The sequence below is a fragment of the Triturus cristatus genome, chromosome 7, assembly GCF_964204655.1.
Source record: "Triturus cristatus chromosome 7, aTriCri1.1, whole genome shotgun sequence".
Classification (NCBI taxonomy): Eukaryota; Metazoa; Chordata; class Amphibia; order Caudata; family Salamandridae; genus Triturus; species Triturus cristatus.
The window spans coordinates 1274739142-1274758907 of record NC_140590.1 but is presented as its reverse complement, the minus strand read 5'-3'; the positions used below and the strand labels follow the sequence as shown (position 1 = coordinate 1274758907).

The window sequence follows — 19766 nt, the reverse complement described above, 5'->3', positions numbered from 1 at the left end:
GCCATCCTTGTGAATAGGGGGCAGCGTCAAAATCAATGGGTGTTGCGGTGGAACACCCACCGCCACACCTATTGCTCTCCCCTTTCACGCCGAGTACAGCGTGAAAGTGTGCCTTATTTACAAGGCAGCATTAAGTCATGTTAAGAGGCTTAATGGTGTCTTGTAAATAAGGTGAAGCCCCTGTCGCTTTCAGTAACGTTCTGGTGGTGATAGGGGCTTGTAAATATGCCCCATTATGCTTCATCATCTTTATGAATAAGGTGAGGGCTCTATCTTGAGATGTGGTATGGCATGACACCCATCACAACAACCATTGTCCACACCATTGCCTATGAGTAGATCTGCCAAGTATGACTTGTTAGCAAAGCTAGGTGAAGCCACTTATTGTGGCATGACACTGACTTGAACATTGAACCAAGTCCCCATCCCCATTCTGAACGTTGGGAAATGTGAACTTCTAGAAAGAATGTTGTGCTTGAGGTATGATGGATTGGCTAAAGCACACATATCCTGTCATCTCACTGCCTATCAGGAACATAGACTCAACAGGACCCTTTTTCTAATGGTCCTCTGGATTAGTTTTGCTGCTGTTAGAAGGTCGTTCTGACTATCTGAGCCGCCCGGATTTTTTGCTTTTTGAACACCTATTTGTTGAGCTTTTACTGTGGGAGAGCCTCATAAGTTGGAACTCACCCACAGTGAACTCGTGATGAAAGGGACTGCATGTGTATTTTACCGGTGTCCCCCTGGCACAAGTAGACCGCTGCGCTGCAGCCAGAGTAAGGGGCACTGGGCTGGTTACATGCAGACACATGTGTACATGCATGTGCACAAGTGTAGGGGCTGCGCAGGGGAGATTCCTGGCGTGCGCAGCCCAGGAGCAGCTACAAAGTGAATAGTGTGGCGGGACTTATGCAGAGCTGGGTGGTGACATGGAATAGGCTTTCTACAATGGGAAAAAACATTTGAGGGAAAGTCAGTGTGCTTTACTGTTTTCACTCCATTATTCTCCTATGAGGATGGGGAGCACATGGGCTAGTTTCCCTTTCCTAGGGCCTACAAATTCCAGGCATGCATTAATGTCCACTGTAACTGAGGTGAGAAGAAGAATTCTGCAGAGTCCAAAGTCATATCTGTACTGCTTTTGGGTCATCCAAAAATGTCATATTTCTCTGAGTCAGCTCACAACCAGAGCCTGGAGGGGGCTGACCCTGCCAGGTTGGATTAATTACCTTTCTCCCCAAGCATTAGCATCCGAGGCCTAGCCCTGCATGACAAGCATTCCAAAGGTGTAGGCCTCCTTTCCAAGAAGAGAAGATGGGTGGAGCTACTGCTTAATCTATCAGCAGCTGTCATCTGGTGCCAGGCACCAAGCTGCTCTGGAGGAAGGCAGAAAGTGGGGAAGGGGCTATCAGAGACCATGTGGCATGAGACCACTGGACGATACCATTTTGAATATACCCCGAGGCCTGTGCAGGAAGGAGGGAGCAGGGGCAGAGAAGTGATGTGTCGCTGTTTGATAGGGCAAACAGAGACTTCCTGCCAGCCCCTCCAAATTCTTTAAAAGAGTTTGCACAGGAAGAGGAGCTCTCTCTGGGGTGTGGTCTGCTGAGGAAGACTGGTGCTGGAGCCTGGCGCCATGGGCAGTTAGAAGGAAGAACCCCCTGACTATCCCAGGATGCAGGGTTGCGCCAGAAGGGGCGTCCAGGAACAGTAAGCAGAAGCCTGGGCCTCTGCGCAAGAAGAAGAGAGGCCCAGGGGAAGAGCCAGGAGAGAGGCTGGAGCAGGAGCTAGGGAAAGCAGCTCCCTGCTGCATTCACCCTCCTGGAGATCAAGAGGGCGACAAAAAGTGCTCCAGTGGCTGGGAAGCGCCACCAGGAGCAAGAGGAGGCCAGAATGATGAAAATCGGCCACCTGGGGGCCGAGATACGCCCCCCAGAAGGTAGGCGACCTTTGACATCTGAGTAGATAGACAACGAAGTACGTGGGGCTCCGCCGCCGGCCTCCAAAGTGCCCCCGGGGGGGTCAGGTCCCGGGGCTGCCCCCAGAAGAAGTAAAGCCGGGGAGCGCCGTCACGCTTCCCATGAACGTGCCCATAAGGGGTGCCAGGAGCCCACCATGGCCCCCAGTGACATCAGGGGAGGGGGAGCGCTGCCGTGCCCCCGCGAACAAAAAAAAGTTCGGGGGCTTGGGACCCCCAACTCCGGGCCCCGATGATGGCGCTGGTGAGGACGGGGGTGCCGTCGCACAACTCCCCTTGTAGGCAAAGAAAAGCCATGAAGAATCTTCGGGGGCCCGTGATCCCATCTCCTGGCCCCGGCGGGAGAAGCTAAGTCAGGGAGTGCCATCGCACTTCCCGTGAAGAAATGGCCGAGGACCCGGGACCCCATCACCGGTCCCCGACTAGAAGGTGGCAGCCCGCCGTGTCAGCGGGAAGGAGGGAGTGCCGTCGCACTCCCCCGAAGACCTGCCAGGCCGGAGGCTGCCTCGTGTCTCCCCGCAAGCAGGCAGACCGGAATGGAGGGGCCGGCTCCGGCGGCAGCACACGAGGGTGCTGGGTAGCCGGCGGGGGCAGCCGGGGTTGGGCTCCCCGGGCTGCCCTCCAATGCTGCTGCACTGCGGGATGCCCGGGTGGGACTGGGCCTCCATGAAGAGAAGAGAAGAGCGACCAGGGGTGGGCTCCCCAAGCCGAAACACTCACCGTTTGGCAGCAGGGGTCCGGGTGGGACCGGACCCCCAACGAAGGGCGGATATAGCGCTGGGCCGCAGGAAAAGGCTGCGCGGCTCTCTCTGGCACAGCGGGAGAGCTGCTGTTATAATATGCATGCTCTGGCCACAGAGTGCCCCATAATGCCTTGCAGGCCCGGACCGGACTGCAAGGGAAAACAGCTTTTCGCGGTGGCCTCAGGAGGACGGGGTCACTGCCAAAGGTGCGACAAGGTGCAGGGGAGCTGCAGAAGCTACGCAGTCTCTCCCCAGCACAAAAATGGAAAATCCCTTCCTAAGTCTCTGGGGACTTACAAAGAATAACCCCTCAAGGGCTCGGCACAGGAGTCAACAGCAATCTGTGGCTGGAAGTTTTGTTCTCCAGCTGGGGATGCGTTAAGGATTGCGGCAAGGAGTGTAATGTGAAGGGTTGAGTCTGGGGATGTATTGAAGAGGGCATCCCCTGGAGGTGAAGATGTGTAATTGCACCAGAACTGAATTTATCCATGTTACTTCTTTTTAGAGCGATTGAAAGTCACACGTGAAATGTGAAGTACCTGTGTAAGGTGGAGTAATAAGCAAAGGGGGTTATGTTGCTGGACACTCCTGCTAGGGTGTCTGGCTGTATCTGCTTAATCCTGTGATTTTAATTGTGATGCCTTTTAGGGGCTTTATTTACAATGCATTATAAGTGTTATCAGCTATGAGAAGTACCTCATTTAAAGTGATGCCCAAACATGTATTCTTGCTACTGCGCTAGGGGAAGAACAACCCAGACTGTTAGCCACTAAGATGTAGAGGAGTATACTGTATGGTCAGTATAAAATGCTCAGTCAGGGTTATGTGTCCCCAGGGCAGGATTACCTATTTTTAATGCTTGTTGAGATGATGGTGTGGGTTGCCACTGGGATGGTGCCAGTTGCAAGGCCCTGTCTCCAGGTTGTGTCAACCCACTGCATTAGGAGGCAAGATGATGGGTATAAATGGGAGTGGTGGCACTGGACCCCCCCCGCGTGAGGGGTGGAGATGTTATGCAATGTCACAAAGTAATTCCAACAGCTTATGTATATTTGTAAATTGGTGCATAGTATCGAGTAGTGTGTGTGTCTAATAAATGTACTCTTACTTTTATAAAGCAAAGTACAGACTGGACAATCAATTATTGAGTGTTATTTCTGCGCACTTGTAATGGCGATTACTAGCCTACAAAACGGAGACTGTCCTGAAGCACACCTTGTATATTTCACATTCCTATAAGAATATCCTCTTTTTGCGTGCAGCACCCGTGAATGGTGTGCCGTTCCTTTCACACCAGGACATATTGTTCTAGGTAGTGGTGGTCCGCTGTGTTAGCAGGTCACGCGCGGGTTGCACAGCGTATGCACATTGGTATCTCCAAATTAATACACATCCACCATAGTAATCCAATTTTTATCAAATTTATTTCTTTCCTTTTAAACATGTTTTATCCATTTTGTAGACACATCACGTCAAAAGATGAAATTCGTAGCGTTTTTGGTTGTTAAACTCAGTGTATTGCCCATCCAGGCCAATACATGAATATATATTGAATTTCCAAATATCCACCAGATTCGGTACATTTCCTTTACTCAATGCATTTCGGTTTTAGCAAAACCTTCCTCAGGAGTATCTATGAATTATAAAGATGTATATATTACGATCACATAACATGTAAACCCCATAAAAAAATATTTGTTTGAATTATCTCCTCCATAACAAACAAATTACAAAACATTCCGATTAAATCACCTTCATAAGCACCCAACATAATTTATCAACTTCAACTAAAAAGGTACAGTACATTGCACGTGACCTACTAAGTGAATCCCCAAATTCTCTCCATAATTATGACCTTGAAAACCAGGTGCTTTTTAACCCCCACCCCGTAAAATCAACTGCCCGTCAAAAACAATCCCTCATCAACTTAAAGCCTTCCGTGCCCGATTAACCAAACCTCCCTTCCTCTTCATTCCTTCCCCATATCTGATTTGAACACCTTTAACCATCCCCCTTTAGCGTACCTGGTGTAAAGTTTCACAGCGCATCAACCTCCTCCTTCGTGATCGTGGTTTAATTAACCGCCACCGTATTGCTCCTCCCAAATTAAAACTGTTGTTACCCGCCCCTCCTCCTGGATCACAGGTGTAAACCAACCACATGTTCTTTCACATCCCACCCCTCAGTTAAGTACCTATCAGTGTTAACAGTGCTCGCAAAATGTTGCAAACCCACAAAAAACCCTTATGTCCTGTTTACCATAAAAAATCATAACAAATCATAAACAAATATGCAATAAAGAGTCAGTGTTAGTGACTTCTTAATGATCCGAACGTGATGCATCTCTTTTGACGTGAAGCATGATTTTCTCTTTTGTTCTCAGTTTATACCTTCCTCTTGACAGGGTGCTAACAGGTGGTGAAACGGTTAATATTACGACAAAACGGAGACTGTCCTGAAGCACACCTTGTATATTTCACATTACTATAAGAATATCCTCTTTTTTCAATTTTGCGTGCAGCACCCGTGAATGGTGTGCCGTTCCTTTCACACCAGGACATAATGTTCTAGGTAGTGGTGGCCCGCTGTGTTAGCAGGTCACGCGCGGGTTGCACAGCGTATGCACATTGGTATTTCCAAATTAATACACATCCACCATAGTAATCCAATTTTTATCAAATTTATTTCTTTCCTTTTAAACATGTTTTATCCATTTTGTAGAAACATCACGTCAAAAGATGAAATTCGTAGCGTTTTTGGTTGTTAAACTCAGTGTATTGCCCATCCAGGCCTATACATGAATATATATTGAATTTCCAAATATCCACCAGATTCGGTACATTTCCTTTACTCAATGCATTTCGGTTTTAGCAAAACCTTCCTCAGGAGTATCTGTGAATTATAAAGATGTATATATTACGATCACATAACATGTAAACCCCATAAAAAAAAATATTTGTTTGAATTATCTCCATAACAAACAAATTACAAAACATTCCGATTAAATCACCTTCATAAGCACCCAACATAATTTATCAACTTCAACTAAAAAGGTACAGTACATTGCAAGTGACCTACTAAGTGAATCCCCAAATTCTCTCCATAATTATGACCTTGAAAACCAGGTGCTTTTTAACCCCCACCCCGTAAATCAACTGCCCGTCAAAAACAATCCCTCATCAATTTAAAGCCTTCCGTGCCCGATTAACCAAACCTCCCTTCCTCTTCATTCCTTCCCCATATCTGATTTGAACACCTTTAACCATCCCCCTTTAGCGTACCTGGTGTAAAGTTTCACAGCGCATCAACCTCCTCCTTCGTGATCGTGATTAAGCACTGTTAACACTGATAGGTACTTAACTGAGGGGTGGGATGTTAAAGAACATGTGGTTGGTTTACACCTGTGATCCAGGAGGAGGGGCGGGTAACAACAGTTTAAATTTGGGAGGTGCAATACGGTGGCGCTTAATTAAACCACGATCACGAAGGAGGAGGTTGATGCGCTGTGAAACTTTATACCAGGTACGCTAAAGGGGAATGGTTAAAGGTGTTCAAATCAGATATGGGGAAGGAATGAAGAGGAAGGGAGGTTTGGTTAATCGGGCATGGAAGGCTTTAAGTTGATGAGGGATTGTTTTTGACGGGCAGTTGATTTACGGGGTGGGGGTTAAAAAGCACCTGGTTTTCAAGGTCATAATTATGGAGAGAATTTGGGGATTCACTTAGTAGGTCACTTGCAATGTACTGTACCTTTTTAGTTGAAGTTGATAAATTATGTTGGGTGCTTATGAAGGTGATTTAATCGGAATGTTTTGTAATTTGTTTGTTATGGAGGAGATAATTCAAACAAATATTTTTTTATGGGGTTTACATGTTATGTGATCGTAATATATACATCTTTATAATTCATAGATACTCCTGAGGAAGGTTTTGCTAAAACCGAAATGCATTGAGTAAAGGAAATGTACCGAATCTGGTGGATATTTGGAAATTCAATATATATTCATGTATAGGCCTGGATGGGCAATACAGCGAGTTTAACAACCAAAAACGCTACGAATTTCATCTTTTGACGTGATGTTTCTACAAAATGGATAAAACATGTTTAAAAGGAAAGAAATAAATTTGATAAAAATTGGATTACTAGCCTACACCACCTCCCTTGAGTAAGACTTAGACTGCTCTGCAACACTACCCTCTGAGAGTCAGGCGCTACAAAAGGGTGTTTGGTTCCCAGTGAAGGACAAATGTGACATGTTATTTGTGCAGGCCTCACAGATGCTGCCTCGTTTTTCAACAGCTCCCTAGACTGCTCATGCATTTTTGACACTTCTATACTTGAATGGGCACAGGAAACACACATCTTTGTGACTTCAGTGCTTTTATTGACAAGTGATGTTCTGGAGTCAACAGACTGGCCCAGTTATTTGGACAACAATCACCACATGGTTGAAATGGTCAGTGAAGAGCCAGACAGAGTCCTTTTGTGGGAAAATGTCCAGAGACATGTTGAGGAAGGCAAAGTTCAGTCAGGAGGCTGATTGGGGTGTCATTGGGGATCAATGGCCAAATTGGCACGCCATTAAAAGTCCACGGTGAATGTAGCAGGGTAATCTGAGGATAGTGACAGATGATGTTCCGAGGCATGAATCTAAGCACAAGGCGAGGCAGAAACTATCAATGTAACACTGATGAATTCTAGTGCTGCCTTCTACTTATAACTGAGGTTTCATCCACATCTTCCTCCTCTGATGTGTCATGTGCCTACCGTGAGGGTGATGGTGGATTTGTGGCAGCACTGGGAGGCAGAGACACATCAGGGGGTAAAGAGGTAGATGCTGAAGGTGCAGCAGCATTCATCTGTGCCAACAGATGAGGCATCACTGCAGTGATGATGAGCTGCAGGGCTTGCAAGACTCCAGAAACGTCTCTGTGGTAGGCAGCCATGACAGTTAAGCGGGCATTCTGCTTCCGCTCTATGTTCTCCATGATCTTTCGCATTTCCCCCAACTGTTTGGCATCATCGCTGGTGTCACTTTGACAGGACAGTTGTTCTAGTCTCTGAGTAAAGATACCAGCGATGTCAGCCATGGAACGCTGAAGGGCATGGTGCGGACTGTGGGTGCCTCTGATGGCTTGTAGGTGGTCCCTAATGGGACTGAGGCACCCACGTATCCCATCCAGTTTGACCAGCAAACTGTCCAACCCCACCTGCACCTGCTCAGGCATCTCACTCTGGACTCCTATCGCACTCCGTTGAAAATTTAACAGTGGGTCCTCAGAATCCAGGTTGACAGCTGTGGTGCTAGGTGGTGCCTGCTGGAGGTTTTGGGCTGCAGGTGGAGAGGCTATGACGCTGCTGGATGGCCCTGCTTCCGGAGATGGGCTGTCAATGGATTGGAGCAGCTCTTGGAGGATGTCCTGGTCGATGGTATGGAGCTCGTCTTCATCTTCATCATTGTAGAGTGGGACAGGCTGCTGACCAGGAGGTGATGTTTCTTCCTCTACAATGTAAAGGGCAGATACTGTTGTATGTGTATGTCCAGTTTGGGCACGCATTTTGTCATTTGACAATAAGAGTGCAGGACAATTCCCATTCTCTGTTCTTTCATGCTACAGCTATTACACACAGATTGGTTATTCAGTTTACAATGTCACTTATGTAACAATTAGGTTGTTCTTATGTCAGGACATTTTCCCTGATTGCCAACAGCGATGGGAATATTTCTTTGCCCCTGCTGCACCTGTTAAATCACCTGTTCAAAAGTTCTTTTGGATGCTGGTTGATTCACCTTATTGACAATGCAGATTTGATCTACTTCATGTGTCTTAACACTGCAGAACAAGTTACTTACCGTCGGTAACGCTTTTTCTGGTGGATACAGTATCTGCCTGTGGATTCCTCACCTTGTGAATATCCCCTGCGCCAGCATTCCACGGAACTTTTTTCCCCAGCACTCCACGTCGACGTGGGCGACGTCATAATGCATCGGCTCCGCTCGCGACACCGTATGACGTCACCGGAGCCATAAGAGGCCCACGTCGGCGTGATGACGTCAGTTCCACCCATTTTTTCCGTGCCTCCGAGGCGAACAGGTGGACCAACGACAGACTCAAAGTATACACAGTATACAATATACAACCACATATACATAGTATACAAAGAAAAGGAATGCTAAATAACCAAGCATTACCTACAAATGTACAAGAAAGTATAACAACATTTCAAACAAGACCTCTTTCACGGTATACAAAGGTGGACAACGGGGAGGCGGGTAGGTCAGTGAGGAATCCACATGCAGATACTGTATCCACCAGAAAAAGCGTTACCGAAGGTAAGTAACTTGTTCTTCTGATGGATACATCTGCCAGTGGATTCCTCACCTTGTGAGTAGATTCCCACAGCAGTCCCCACTCCCGGAGGAGGGTGTCCACCTTCCTATACCAGAAAGTCTTGCAACACAGAGCGCGCAAAGTGGCCCTCTCTCCTCATCTCAGAGTCCAAGCAATACTGCTTCGCAAAAGTATGGAGGGAGGACCAAGTCGCGGCTTTACAAATATCTGCCACAGGGACCCCCCTGGCCAAAGCAGATGTAGATGATTTTGCTCTAGTCGAATGAGCTCTAATGCCCTCAGGAGGAGTCTTACCAGCCAGGGCGTAGCAGATCTTGATGGCAAGGATAATCCATCTTGATAAAGTGCGCTTGTGCACCGCTCTTCCCTTCGAATGACCAACATAGCCAATGAAGAGTTGATCATCTAGACGAAAGTCTTTAGTCCTGTCCAGATAAAAACTCACAGCCCTCTTTGGATCCAGGCGATGGAGTCTTTCCTCCTCTTTGGAGGGATGAGGAGGTGGATAAAAAACAGGGAGAGTAATAGACTGCCCCAAATGAAACGGAGTAACAACTTTTGGCAGGAAAGCAGCCCTGGTCCTGAGAACCATCCTTTCAACATGTAATGTAAGAAAAGGAGGTTTGGAACTTAGAGCTTGAAGCTCACTCACCCTCCTTGCCGAGGTTATGGCTACAAGAAAGACCGTCTTAAAGGACAACAGCCTCAAAGGACAACTATGAAGAGGCTCAAACGGAGACCCCATCAGAAGAGTTAAAACAAGATTAAGGTCCCACTGTGGCATTACAAATGGAGTGGGAGGAAACATGTTTGTAAGGCCCTTAATAAACCTCAGAACGACCGGAGATTTAAAAAGTGACAGTTGATCTGGAAGGCATAGAAAAGCCGTTAAGGCCGAAAGATAGCCCCTGACCGTGGCCACAGCACAGCCCTGCTGAGCCAAGGAAAGAGCAAACTGGAGCACATCAGAAAGATGGGCTTTTAAAGGGTCAATGGATCTCTCTCCACACCATTTAACAAATTTCGACCACCTGTAGGAGTAAATGGACTTGGTGGAGTGTCGCCTGGCCGATAAAATAACATCCACCACATCAGGCGGGAGAGAGAATGAACTCAGGTTGCCCAGTTCAATCTCCAGGCATGAAGGTGTAAGCTCTTGAGTTGGGGGTGTAGAACCTGCCCCTCCGACTGCGAGAGGAGGTCTGCCCTCAGAGGGAGACGGAGCGGAGGGCACGAGGAGAGGTGGAGAAGATCTGTATACCACACCCTTCTTGGCCAATCCGGGGCGATCAAAATGACTTGGGCCCGGTCTTGGCGAATCTTCCTCAGAACCCGAGGAATCAAGGGTATGGGAGGAAACGCGTAAAGGAGTCGTGAACCCCAACTCAACTGAAACGCATCCCCCAACGCCTCCTGCATCGGAAACTGGAGACTGCAGAATGACGGGCAGTGCGCGTTCTCGCTGGTTTGAAACAGGTCCACCTGAGGTGTCCCCCACGCCCGAAAGACTTGACGAACCACCTCCGGATGGAGCCTCCACTCGTGATCGGCGGAGAACTGCAGACTGAGACTGTCCGCACGAACGTTCAGCACCCCGGCCAGATGATTTGCCATCAGACAAATCTGATGGTCCTGAGCCCAGGACCATAGACGTAAGGCCTCTCTGCAAAGACAAAGAGACCCCACTCCTCCCTGCTTGTTGACATACCACATCGCGGTAGTGTTATCTGTCAGGACTTGAATCGACTGACCGCGAAGGGAAGGAAGGAAGGCCTTGAGCGCCAAACGAATCGCCCGCAATTCCAGAAGGTTGATGTGAAGCAACCTCTCCTCTGGAGAGCAAAGACCCTTGATCTCCAGATCCCCCAGATGAGCACCCCACCCTATGGTAGAAGCATCCGTTATCACTGTGGCCACCGATGGAGGAAGATGAAAGGGCTTTCCTTGAGACAGGTTGCCCTCCACTCTCCACCAAGACAGATCCGCTGCAGCTTCTCTGGAGATCCTGATCGACTCCCTGAGATCTCCGTTGTGCTGATACCACTGCTTGCGGAGGCACCACTGGAGCGCCCTCATGTGCCAGCGTGCATGGCTGACCAACAGAATACAGGAAGCGAACAGACCGAGCAGACGAAGGACCTTCAGAACTGGAACAACCGCTCCATCATGGAATAAAGGGACCGTCTCCTGAATGTCGAGAATTCTTTGAGGAGGAGGAAATGCTCGACACACAGTAGTGTCCAGTACCGCCCCTATAAACAGGTTGCGTTGAGAGGGCACCAGGTGAGATTTGGGCACATTGATCGAAAAACCCAAGTCGAATAACAGCTGAGATGTTACCTGCAGATGACGCTGCACCATCTCTGGGGACTCTGCCTTCAGCTGCCAGTCGTCCAGGTAGGGGAAAACTGGAATCGCCGACCTCCTGAGATGAGCAGCCACCACTGCCATCACCTTTGTGAAGACTCGAGGTGCGGTAGTAAGACCAAACGGGAGGACCGCAAACTGGTAGTGTTGCGACCCAACCGTAAAATGGAGATACTTCCTGTGCGACTTCAGGATTGGGACATGGAAGTACGCGTCCTGCAAGTCGAGCGACACCATCCAGTCTCCTTGCTGCAACGCTTGAAGAACCTGCGCAAGGGTCAGCATCTTGAATTTCTCCTGTTTCAGGTAAAAATTCAAGATTCTGAGGTCCAGTATCGGACGCAATCTGCCGTCCTTTTTGGGAATCAGGAAATACCGGGAGTAGCATCCCTGACCCCTTTCCTGCTCCGGAACCACCTCTATTGCACCCTTTTGAAGCAAAGCTAGAACCTTTTTCTGCAGGAGAAGCAGATGGTCCTCGGAGCAGTAACCTTGGCAAGGAGGGTAAGGGGGAGGAAACTCCCGAAAGGGAAGGGCGTACCCAGTCTCTACGAGGTTCAAAACCCAAAGGTCCGTCGTAACAGATTTCCAACCCCGTAGAAAGTAGGACACCCGACCCCCCACAGGTCTTACATGATCCGGGATGGGGGATCTAGGGCTGCTTCCCTGAAGCCTCATTGGGAGCAGAGGAGGAGGAAGAAGAAGAGGGGTTACGTCCAGAACCTCTCCGACCCCTTTGTCTCCCTCTATAGGACCTATAGAGGGGATTCTGCTGTTGCTGCTGCTGCTGCTGAGGCTGTCGGAAGGAGCGAAAGGATGATCTTCCGAAACCCCTAAACTTCTTAAAAACAGATCCCTTAGTAGGTGCTTGCAGACCCAAAGACTTAGCCGTTAACCTGCTGTCTTTAAATCTTTGTAGGGCAGAGTCTGCCTTTTCTCCAAATAACTTCTGCCCATCAAACGGCAAATCCACTAATGTGGCCTGAACATCCGCGGAGAAACCAGATGAACGGAGCCACGCCTGCCTTCTTGTGGCTATGGATGAGCCCATTATTCTCGCCACCGAATCTCCGTCGTACGCGGCGTCGGTGGAGCCAGAGGTATTGGAGTCGGCGGCGCCATAGACGGAGTCGGCGGTGCCCGACGCGGCGCCGATGGAGTCGGCAACGGCGTCGAGGAAGGCTCTGAAGCAGGATGATCCAGCCGAAGCCGCGACGGATCCCCAGACGGCGCCGGAAACTGCCACGAAGGCGCCATCGGCAGAAAGGGCAGAAAGGGGGCCTTATCGTAATGCTGCGGCACCCCTAGCATATACGCCATGGGACCCACGGGACCAGTTGGTGCTCCGGATGGGAAGGCCGCCCTATTAAAGATACCATACATGGCATTCAAGAAATTAGTTGAATCAGTACCTGGAGCCGGGAACTGAGGATAAGGTACTGAACCTGTATCCCTCTGCGGAGTACCTGGCAGCTGCCCCGCAGTGTCCTCTACTGGAGCCGTAGAATCTTCAGGCACCAGAGTAGGCTCTTCCCTTTGTTCCTGTTCACCATCGGAAACAGACGACTCCACTGGAACCGGAGACGACACCGGTGACGGCGCCGGTGACCGCGCCGGGGACTGCGCCGGTGGTCACGCTGGAGCCCGCTTCGGCGAAGGAGATCCTCCCGGAGACTTAGAAGGAGAAGGAGAAGGAGAAGGTGACAAGTCCTTACTTCGACGTCGTCGGGGCGAAGTCGACCTCGACTTCCTGCTCTTCGAAGACCGGCGTCGTGAAGAATGTTTCCTTTTTTTGTGATGTTTCTTCGACTTCGACGACCTCGAAGTCGACGACTCCGGCCTCGACTTCTCCTTCTTTCTCCCTCTCTTCTCCTTACCGATCTTCGCCATAAACAGCTTAGCCTTCCTTTCCTTCAATGCCTTCGGATTCATCCTCCTACAGCATGCACAATCTTCAACGTCGTGGTCCGACGAAAGGCACCACAAGCAGTCCTCATGTGGGTCCGTCATCGACATATGGCCGCCACATTCCCTACAGGGCTTAAAGCCCGACTTCCTCGTCGAAGACATTACAGATTTAACAACAGTAACACCTTACAACTACAAAGTAGCAGGAGAGTACTGGAAAAACCGTTGCGCGTCGACGGCGCGGAAAAAAGGGAACTGACGTCATCACGCCGACGTGGGCCTCTTATGGCTCCGGTGACGTCATACGGAGTCGCGAGCGGAGCCGATGCATTATGACGTCGCCCACGTCGACGTGGAGTGCTGGGGAAAAAAGTTCCGTGGAATGCTGGCTCAGGGGATATTCACAAGGTGAGGAATCCACTGGCAGATGTATCCATCAGAATTGTGGATACGTCACCCTTACTCAGTTGAGTTTGCGTATAGGTTGGTCACTCGGTGTAGAGGCGGAGATAAGCCTGCACCCCCAATTGATGTTGGCACTGCCACCTATTTCCTGGTGTGGCATGATGAGGAGGACACTCATGCACTTGAGATTAAGGATACAGTGAGGTCCACGTTGAGATGACAAGTAGATGTGCTTGAATTCCCCTACTCTGGGAAGTGTCTATGTGTTTCAAGGTGGCCAGCTCCCACAGACACAGGTCAGTCCAATTCATGCAGTTTGATGGGCAGGGAGGACCACCTTCCTGTTCATTGAAAATCCTTCCCTCTATCCAGACACCCTTACACTATGGTTCAGTGTCAATGGTAAGTTTATGCAGGCAGGAGCACATATGAGTTTCATCAGGCTTTCAAGATTGGTGCATTGTTGCACTGCATATCTTTTTTTGTACCTCACAGGGATGGGCACATGGAAGATACATACTGTTGTGCTCTGGGAAGGGTGTTTACAGACATCAATGGCTATGCATTTGTCCACTGCCACTGATGACTTTACCTAAGGGCCAGTTTCCATGCATGTCAATGTGTTTTGGACCTCTAAACCCAAGACCATCATGACAATGACATGCTGCCACCTAAACAACACAAGAAGATACTTTGATGTTGATGAATGAATTTGGAGGAATTATGTCAAGTCAACGGATAGCCAAATGACATGCTTTATTCCCAGATTGCGAATGAGGCCCATTTGCGAACTGCACTTACGATGCATGTGACAGGGAATGTGTGGTTGAAGGAGCATTGCAAACAGAACAGGCATGTTGTGTGTTAGGGTGCACATTCCTACAATACGGAGGCCTTACACTGTCCTTTGAGAAGCAGATCCCTTTTACTCAGAGGTTCACAGCACCTCGGCCCACCAGTATGTTGTTTTTTAACATCCTGGAATGTGCACATCATTGGCACAAGGTGCTTGCAATGGCAGTGCAACTTTTGATGTGGCTAACATGAGTGTGTCTACTTTAAAAGGTGCGCTCCTACAGTTTTAAATGTGGCTGCACAGATAAAAGCAGCTGTTAAGCTATAGCAATTGCTTTTGGCATATTTCCAAGGCACTGTTGAAACAGAACCCGCATTATTTTTAGGTTTACAGAGGAAAAGCATTCTTCAGAATTTTTAAAAGGCAGTGTTGACCCACTTGATGGGGATTGGCCAGATCCTTGTAAAGGAGGAACACTTTCATTATATAGCTGGGGTCATTTGTAAAAACCTGTAACGTAATCCAGCATTATTCTACTTGGCTTGACAGGGCGCTCAGCCACTTCTGTGAAGCGGTGCACAGACTTATTTAATAAATTACTTTGATGCATGGAATTTTGACCTGCACATTAAATGGATGTCGCTGGCTAGCCCCAACGCAGACACTCTTGCACCATTGTGCATGAGTGCTAGCTTTAGCACTAGGCAACTACATTGATCAGCAGAGCATGTTGTGACACAGGACTGAGCCATATTGTTGGACATGCAGTGCAGGGCTGCGTTTGTGAAGGGGCTGTGGGCTGCGTTGAGACTAGTGGCATGACCCAATGCTCAGTGCATTTGGTGAATATTTACAGGCCCATTTTACCACAGGGACGTCACTTTGAGTGACTTTTCTGTGGCAATATGTGCTTCACCTTATTTACAATGCAGCATTAAGCCACTGTGCGTAGCTTAACACTGCCTTGTATATGAGGCACCCTTTCACGCTGTACTTAGAATGGAAGGGGAGGGTAATGAGTTTTGCAGTGGGCATTCCACCTCAGTACACTTTATTTTCTGAAAAAGGGTCCTCTTTGCAAGGGCAGCGTATATGGGAGTCACTGCCAAAATTGAAGACAGGAAAAACAGGGTCTTAAACAGGCTAATCATGTAAAAAGTGCTTCTTTTCGCTTCGTTTTTGCTGTTTCCATATGGGCTGCGTTGTGCAGCACACATGGGTACAGCAAAGGGCCATTGGTTGTTTATGTACAGGGAGAGAGACCTTCCTGCACATTAACAATCTTCACCTCAACACAGAGTAACTTGCACTCTGGTGCAAGGGTGCCTTTGTTGGCGCTAAGCTGCTACGTTTTGCACCAGTGCAGGGGGACATGCAGGGCTGCATCATATTGTTGAAAATATGTTGCAGCTCTGCATTTCAGAGTTGGCAGAGTGTGGTGTTAAGCCAGGGAGGCTAATACCATGCTACACCACTACTATGTTGTATGTGCCCCTTTGTTTGTTGATGTAGCCCAGAGTTAAGGGGACACATGAGTGGACACTTGTCAATATAAATATATATATATATATCTGCATGTGTGCTGTATTACCAGTCCCTTACCCCACCATTATGTGACTTACTATGTATTTGCTAGTGGTGCCAACAGCTCATGGGACATGTGAATGTACCCTCAAGTACCTATGTATCTGGCATTTGCTCTGCACACAGTGTGGGTGGGCACTGGGATATATTTAGATGGACAGAAGCTGCATTACTCCCCCACCCCCCACACCCCACCCCCATGTCCCTGGTTGGTACTTACCCTGTTACTGATGTAGATGGTCATAGTCCGCGTTATCCTTTCCCTCGACTCCAATCACCAACTCCTCACAGATGACCGTGGACACCTGTTCCTCCAAGGCATCGAGCTGCTACTGCAGCACTGGACTCCCACCTCCGGTCTACAGTGCTGCCTGTAGATTGCTGGCAAGTTTCTGCTTTGTCTTGCACTTGGCATCATGCCAGTACTTCTTGCAGTCAGCCACCGTCCTCTTGACTTCTGCTACAGCATTCACCTTAGTCACGATGGACTGCCAAATGGCCTTTTTGGTCCCCATTGACACCCTGGAGCTGATGAAGAGCTGGTGTTGATTCTCTGTCACCGCCGCAATCAGGATTTCATTTTCCTCTTTACTGAATCTTGTTTTCCTCTTCCTCTGGGACTCTTTCTGGTCATCCTGGCTGTTAAGAGGGTTAGGGGGTTGTTGTCTCCTGCTGAACTGGGTCCAGCCTGGTCCATTTTGCTTCCAGCTAGTGCAAAGAAAACTTTGCAGGCATTTTGTGTTTTTTTCCCACGAGAAACATGAAAAAAGTGAAGTGAGGCTAACTAACTCCTCTGGGAGCAGATCCTATCGCCATGTAGTGACGTATTGTAAATAGTTTTCGGCGAACGAGGTGGTAAGAAAATTGCCACTAACTAGCTTTAGCGTTTGTTAGTGGCAAATTTTGTAAATATACCTCCAAGTGCCTCCAACTGATTGGACAGATATTGTGTAAATAATTTTTTGTTGATGCACTAAATAGTCCCAACAGTCGAGCATGTGGACATCACGCCTGCCACAGTCCTGTATCACAAGATGTTTATTCCACTATGATTGATTGTATGCTTAATGCTTGTGTAACTTTTGCCTCCTCTGATCAGCAAACCAGCATGTATACTGAAGAAAACACATTTTCTATAGCATGATTGGATCTGTATCAACACACCTTTTGTGGTTTATGTGTATAACATACCCAAAGAAAGTTCCACAAATTGGATATTCTGCTGCTTAGCTCATGTTCCTGTGAATCATGTATAAAGCTGCTTATGAAACTTGACAATTGTCAGTGTTTCTTTAATTGAGGTTCTATACAGTGATAATACCTCTCTTGCCAAAAAAATGTCAGGAGCTGTGAGCCTTAACTTAAAAGTATGTTCCCTACCCTCCTACCCACTACACTAGATCACTTTATATCAAATTTCAACTCGGAGTCTTTCACAATAGTGAGGTGACAAGATAGCAGAGCAATGCTGCATCTCGTTCTGAAGCCTGTTTATGCAAGGATGGTGTGATCAACCCAAGTATGCAGTTTCTACTATTGTGTTCCCTTAAAGAAAATGTTTGGAAAAATTGCTTTTTACACTCTTCAGGGCCTTTAATGTAAGATATATGTGGGAGGCATATGCACTGTATTACTCAACTGATCTTTGTTCTTTTGTTCTAAGTTTATAACTCCTGGGAGACAGATACGAATGAAGTTTCAACAACTGTCAAATGGGCACTATTTTTTCAAATGTTATGCCTTGCAATTATTTGTTTAAAATTGTATTGAGCCTTAAAATACTTTTTATTGTTTGTATTAAAGATGATGGATTGGTATAATGATTGTATGTTTTTTAATATGGATAAACTAAATAAAAATCACTCAAAAGAACACATTTTGAAATAAATGCGGTTTAATCTGGTTGCATTTTTTGCTGTGACAACTCTTTTTCTGTAAAATTACATCATTCTTCAAATAATTCTCCTTGTAATGACTAAATATTCAGTGAACAGCTTAAGCTTGGTCTTCCTCGGTTTTGGTGCATCCTCGACTTCTACTTTAGAATGCAGTTCATTTTTCTAAGGTGATACGGCTCTTTTGAATGTGTCCATTTTATACAGGTCTCCTTCAGACTTTCATGGGAATAGAATACGGGCCAGATGTACGACTTGTTTTAGCAGTCGCAGAGAATTGGACCATTTGCGACCTATAAAGAGTCTTTTCACATGTACTAACCCTATTTTGCGAGTTGGCAATCTATTACTTATGCCTATGGTAAACTGTGTAACTTACCTCATGAATATTGATAAGGTAGGTCATTTGTGACCCCACTGGGAATCACTAAATGTGTCTGAGACACCTTAGTACATCATACTTTGTGAGACCCTAATTGCGATTCACAAAAATCGCAATTAGAGGTTCGCAACATGGAATGGTCGTACACCTGGCCCGAAATTTTAAACGTCAAGGAAATCTGAAGTCTATAACCGTGCAACTTAATTACATAGATCTCTGTAGTACACAAGGTGAAATTTAAAATGTTTACATTGTCAGGACTGTTTTCTATAAAAGGAAACATGTAGAACTATAGAGTGCCTGAGTATAAAATGTCCGTAGAGCACAGTTATTGCATAGGCTGCATAAGACTTTCAGAGAGCTACTTCCATTTACCAATTAAAAACATACTACACACTTAGAAAGTGTGGAACACATTGCAGGGTTTATTGACATACACTCTGAAAGTTCCAGTGTCGCAGGTGGCAGGGGTTGCACACTGGGCTGCGACACAAATTCCTACCAGAAATTCCTACCAGGCCCCATTTTCATCTATAGGTTCTGGCTCACTATCCAATCCCTCTGGCTTGCTGCGGCGCATCAACTTGTTGAGGAACTTGGTGGAGGACTTGCGTGATGGCGAGAGGCTCATAGGCTGCAAAACCAAGACAGGAGAAAAGTAAACATAAAGCTACAAATCTTCCACTTAAAAGCACACCTGATGGCATGTGGACTGAGTTAGAACTTTAACATGGTGGGACATCTTGGCCAGTTGAGTGACAACTTCAACAGAGTGTCTCTCATGACGGCTGTTTGAGTTTGTACAATGATGAAATCCAGTAAGCAAACAAAATAGTTTTCCGGATTCAGAATTGTCTAGCTCCAGCAGATTATTTAGGACTGCCATGCTGAGAGGGACTTCGCTATGAATAGCTATGTATATATAAATATACATATAGAAAGAGAGAGAGGGAGATTAGATAACCGTCAACTGTGTTGTATGGTCCTACATTGCCATGAAGGCGTTCCTGTGACATTTATAAACCACAAGGCCAAATACAGAGTGGTTTATAAACATCAATTGAACTCCTAGATGGTAACATATTATTTGTTATGGTTTTTTTATACTATATGATTTATTAATTTAGTTTAGTACCCTTTAGATATGGGAGACATCTGTTATTACTTTTTTTAAATATATTAAGTTTTGAAAAGACTTCAAACAAACACCATTCTGGTTCACCTGTCCAACCACACCCCCAGCCCGCAACTGTGCTGACACATTGGCCATCATTTGAAACACCTTCTTCCCAGTATCGTACATTGTTCTCCAGACCGTGGCCCTCAGTCTCACCCCACTGAGTCGTGGCTG

The 19766-nt window shown here is 47.2% G+C and overlaps 1 protein-coding gene across 1 annotated transcript in view; it reads right to left on the bottom strand.

Annotated features, from left to right (window-relative positions):
• Positions 1-18683: 18683 nt before the first annotated feature.
• Positions 18684-19766, bottom strand: part of LOC146811810 (uncharacterized) — a 343512-nt gene continuing 342429 nt past the window's right edge. The window contains exon 8 of the mRNA XM_085614539.1: positions 18684-19049. Coding sequence (XP_085470665.1) covers positions 18927-19049 — 123 coding nt within the window. The 3' untranslated portion in view covers positions 18684-18926. The remainder of the gene's footprint in view (positions 19050-19766) is intronic.